This window comes from Cucurbita moschata, unplaced genomic scaffold (genome assembly GCF_002738365.1).
Source record: "Cucurbita moschata cultivar Rifu unplaced genomic scaffold, Cmos_1.0 Cmo_Scf00025, whole genome shotgun sequence".
In the NCBI taxonomy this organism is placed as follows: Eukaryota; Viridiplantae; Streptophyta; class Magnoliopsida; order Cucurbitales; family Cucurbitaceae; genus Cucurbita; species Cucurbita moschata.
Window position 1 is genome coordinate 2,092,251 of NW_019268541.1, and position 3,910 is coordinate 2,096,160.

At 35.9% G+C, this 3,910-nt stretch overlaps 1 protein-coding gene across 1 annotated transcript in view; it reads left to right on the plus strand.

Annotated features, from left to right (window-relative positions):
- Positions 1-110: 110 nt before the first annotated feature.
- The window catches only part of LOC111461711 (3-hydroxyisobutyryl-CoA hydrolase-like protein 1, mitochondrial), a 9,899-nt gene continuing 6,099 nt past the window's right edge, over positions 111-3,910 (plus strand). Inside the window, exons 1-6 of the mRNA XM_023105331.1 lie at positions 111-510; positions 587-667; positions 784-852; positions 1,021-1,084; positions 1,829-1,908; positions 2,621-2,704. Of these exons, the coding sequence (XP_022961099.1) occupies positions 382-510; positions 587-667; positions 784-852; positions 1,021-1,084; positions 1,829-1,908; positions 2,621-2,704 (507 nt within the window). The 5' untranslated portion in view covers positions 111-381. The remainder of the gene's footprint in view (positions 511-586; positions 668-783; positions 853-1,020; positions 1,085-1,828; positions 1,909-2,620; positions 2,705-3,910) is intronic.

Here is a 3,910-nt window from a genome sequence, read left to right on the forward strand (position 1 = left end):
TTTTTTTTTTTTTTTTTTTTTTTTTTTTTTTTTTTTTTTTTTTTTTTTTTTTTTTTTGTAATTCTTAATTTTTTATTTTCTGTTTCCCCCTTAAATTCTGCAAAATAGCCGCGGTATTTTTGGCCTGTTTCTGCTCAATGAAGTGCAGGAGGTAACAGCAATGGCGTCCAACCAAATCCTCGTGCTGTAGCTTCCGATCAATACGACTATGTTGAGTCCAAGATTCTTCTGCACAAGCTTTATCTCCCGCTTTTTTCGTCTACAAATTGTCGATTGCGGCTTGCAGAAAAGATCGGAAACCAACCTATTCTTGCAGAATCATTTATAACTTGGGGAATTTTCGCAGCAGAAGGTAGGTAGAAGAAGAAGAATTTGTTGAAGATGATGATTCAGAGCTTGAAGGTTGCGTTATTTACTAGGCGAAGCCTTCATAGTGTTCGTCTCCTCGCTCAAAAGAGAAGCCAATGCTCTCTTCCCGTCCATTCCACGGACGATGATCTCGATCAACAAGTCAGTTTTATAATTACATAATTTCCTTTGTTTAAGACCTTAGTTCAGCTCGTTCGCTCATGATTCTCTCTCGCAGGTGCTTGTTGAAGGCAGCGCTTGGTCCAGAACCGCTATTCTCAACAGACCTTCGGCTCTCAATGCTCTCACTACCAATATGGTGAAGATATTTTTTCATCCCAATTCGCGTATTTGTTAGTTCATTTTGGAAAGAATATGAAATTACTCAGATGGTTGCATGAAAATTTCTTACTCTTATATGTACTTGGTGCTTAGGGGGCTAGACTGCTTAAATTGTACAATTCTTGGGAAGAAAACCCTGATGTTGGTTTTGTAGTTATGAAGGTAATTTCTTGCCCTTGATGATCATGGGCTTTTCTCTTTTCCTATCACCATCTGTTGAGTTTTCTTATAGTTCCGTTTTGGATGATTTTTCATTTTGGCTGTATTTGTACATTTTCATTTGCAGCTCACACTTCTTAATCTAATTTTTGAAATTTTGGATTATCAAAGGGTAGTGGCAGGGCATTTTGTGCTGGTGGAGATATTGTTTCGCTTTATCGTTTTATCAACGAAGGTAATAGTCTGATGTGCTCTGTTGTATTAACACTCAGTTGACTATATGGCTCAGATTAATGGAATCTCATGTAAGAAAACAAAAGTAGAACAATTTTGCACAGAAGATCTTTCCATGTGTATTAATGAGCTTAGCTTCTGCGAAAGTTGAGGACCAAAGAAAAATGTAAATGTGAAGATGAAGCACAAAATATCGATATCATCCTGTGCGAAGACCAGTACATTAAATGGTCACTTGTCTTGTATGTTTTTCTACTCAACTGTCAGAGGTTATTGATGGACGTTTGTGTCTTTAATGTTTATAGACATTTTTAGGAGTAAATCAGTGAACCGAACTCCAGGAGTAGAGGGTTTCACCGAGCTATATTTTGAACATTCAGAGAGAATTTGATAAGTGCGGTTTTGTAGTTTAATTAAATAATGTTTAATGGTTTCAACAGAATGGATCTATTTATATAAATAACTTTTAAATCGATTCATGGATCTATTTATTTCACTATATCATCCAAAGATGTTAATCATGTTACTTAGTCACTATTTTTACAACTTCTAAATTTTTGGTAGCTTTCGTCGGTTTACTATGTCCTTTTACACTCGACAATTTATAAAGGTAATGGATGATATTAAGAATTAATCATTGACTTAGGGTTCTTTTATTAGATTAAAATATAGAATTGACTCTCATATGGTTAACTCATCTGTCATTTTTTATTAAAATTGCTATCCATGTCTTGGGTGACTGCAGGAAAGATGGAAGAATGTAAAAAGTTTTTCAGCACATTGTATACTTTTATGTACATAGTTGGTACATACCTGAAGCCCCATGTGAGTTCCTAGTTCTCAGATTTGTATCTAGAACATTTGGCTCCATTTTCATGACAATGTGGCGCTTCTTAGTACTGAGAGATGAAAATTATGGTGTTTTGTGTAGTATACTCATATTAGAACAAAATTTTCTTGAGCAAATATTGTCTGTGTGGCATGCAATATACTCATTATGTGTGTGTGTGTGTGTGTGTGAGCATTGGAAATGTCTACAGGGGCTTTTCATAAAAAAAAAATAGGATGTCTATGTAAAGTTATTGTATAAAGTTACTTTTGGGAAATTTAGGATGTGTATGTAAAGTTAATATACAAAACTGACTTTTGAGGGTACATTTGGAAGTTTACGGAGATGGAGTTAGATTGATTTTTCCTGGTGGGTTTAGGGAAGGTTTACCACTATGCCAAGGCTGACACCATCCTCTTGATTTTATTTAATTAACCTTGACTTTTTGGAGGAGGTCTTGCATATGTGTGATGACAGAGTTATGTGACTATATATTCTTCATCAGTGTAACTTCTATCTACATTAAGTGGAGATACGTTTTTTTTAAAAAAAAAGAACTTTTTTGGCTCTGAAAAAATTACAAAAATGTGAAAATCCACTCCTTAATCATTAACTTGGATTCATTTCGGCTGATTGTATGTCTTCTTCCACATTTATTACATGTAAACCCCTAACTTCTCCAACATTGCGTTGATAATTTCCATGTAGGTGGCAATTCTAAATGGCATTACCATGGGTGGTGGCGCTGGAGTTTCACTCCCTGGGACTTTTCGAGTTGCAACTGATAAAACTGTAAGTCATAGGCACTCCATACCCTCCTTCCTTTTTTGTTAAACTCAATGTCAAAAGATAAAGTAATAGTATTGGCATGTAACTGTATACACTTGGCCATGTATGTTAGGTAATAGTTCTCTGGAGGACATTATTCACTTTCTGTTTGCCTCTTAATTTAAACTTTCTGGGTGAAATTCCCTTGGTATCCCTGATTTTCATGAAGTGCTAAATATGAATCTCTAATAGGCCAGAAATAATAAATGCATACCAAAGGAAACATGTTTGGAGTAGGGGAACTTAGAGTGAGTGTAGATTGTTAGTTAGCTTGGGGGTGAGTGAGAGAAGTCGTGATGGAGAAATTATAAAACAGCGTTTGCCAATTGTTTTGGCCATCCAGAAGTGGCAACCTTACTTGTTGAGGTGAAAGTTACTTGTTCTAATGTAACAAAAGAATGAAGTTTCTGTCAGGCAAGCTTGTTGTAGTTAAGAACTCACTGGGCGCTGGATCTGCCTAGAGGTGGAGGAAGGTACAGCGGTGGGCTCTTTAGTTGACTTGTCAAAAGCCTTCTAAGCTTGTTGCATCTGATAATTTTTTCAGACAATTTTATTGATGTTTGTAATTTACAAAAGGAATGTGTTATCCATAATGCTTACAAAAGACCTTCCCAATTTACAATGAGGGAGGTATGACTATGAGACAAAGTACCAGACAATTTACACCAAAAAATGACATGGTAAACAACATTGTTGAAGAGCCTAGCATAAGTTCGTGTCTTCTCCATGAATACTTTTTAATTTCTTTCTTTGTATGGATTTTGAAAGAATGTCATAATGAGATTTGTACAATTAGCGCTTTTTTCATTTTTTAAGGGAGGGTACTTTAAGACCATGTCTAATAACTAACTCCTTTACCTTCCTAGGAAAAGTGAGGTATCATCTGAAGATATTGAAAATCTTTATCCAGAAATTATAAGTTAACACTGCATAAATAGGGTGTTTTGTGATTCGTTGTCTCTCTTGCATAAAGAGCACCCATTGGAAAGAGTCATGTGTCTTGTTAGATATGCTTCCATGTCTCTTTGATCATAGCCATCTTGCAATCAGAGAGCTAGACAAAAGAGGATACTACAAGCTATCCTTCACCCACACTATAGTGAACGCGGTCGGTAATGAGGTTTTAGTGCTTTTTTATAAACTGATGATACCCCCCCCCCCCCCCCCCCC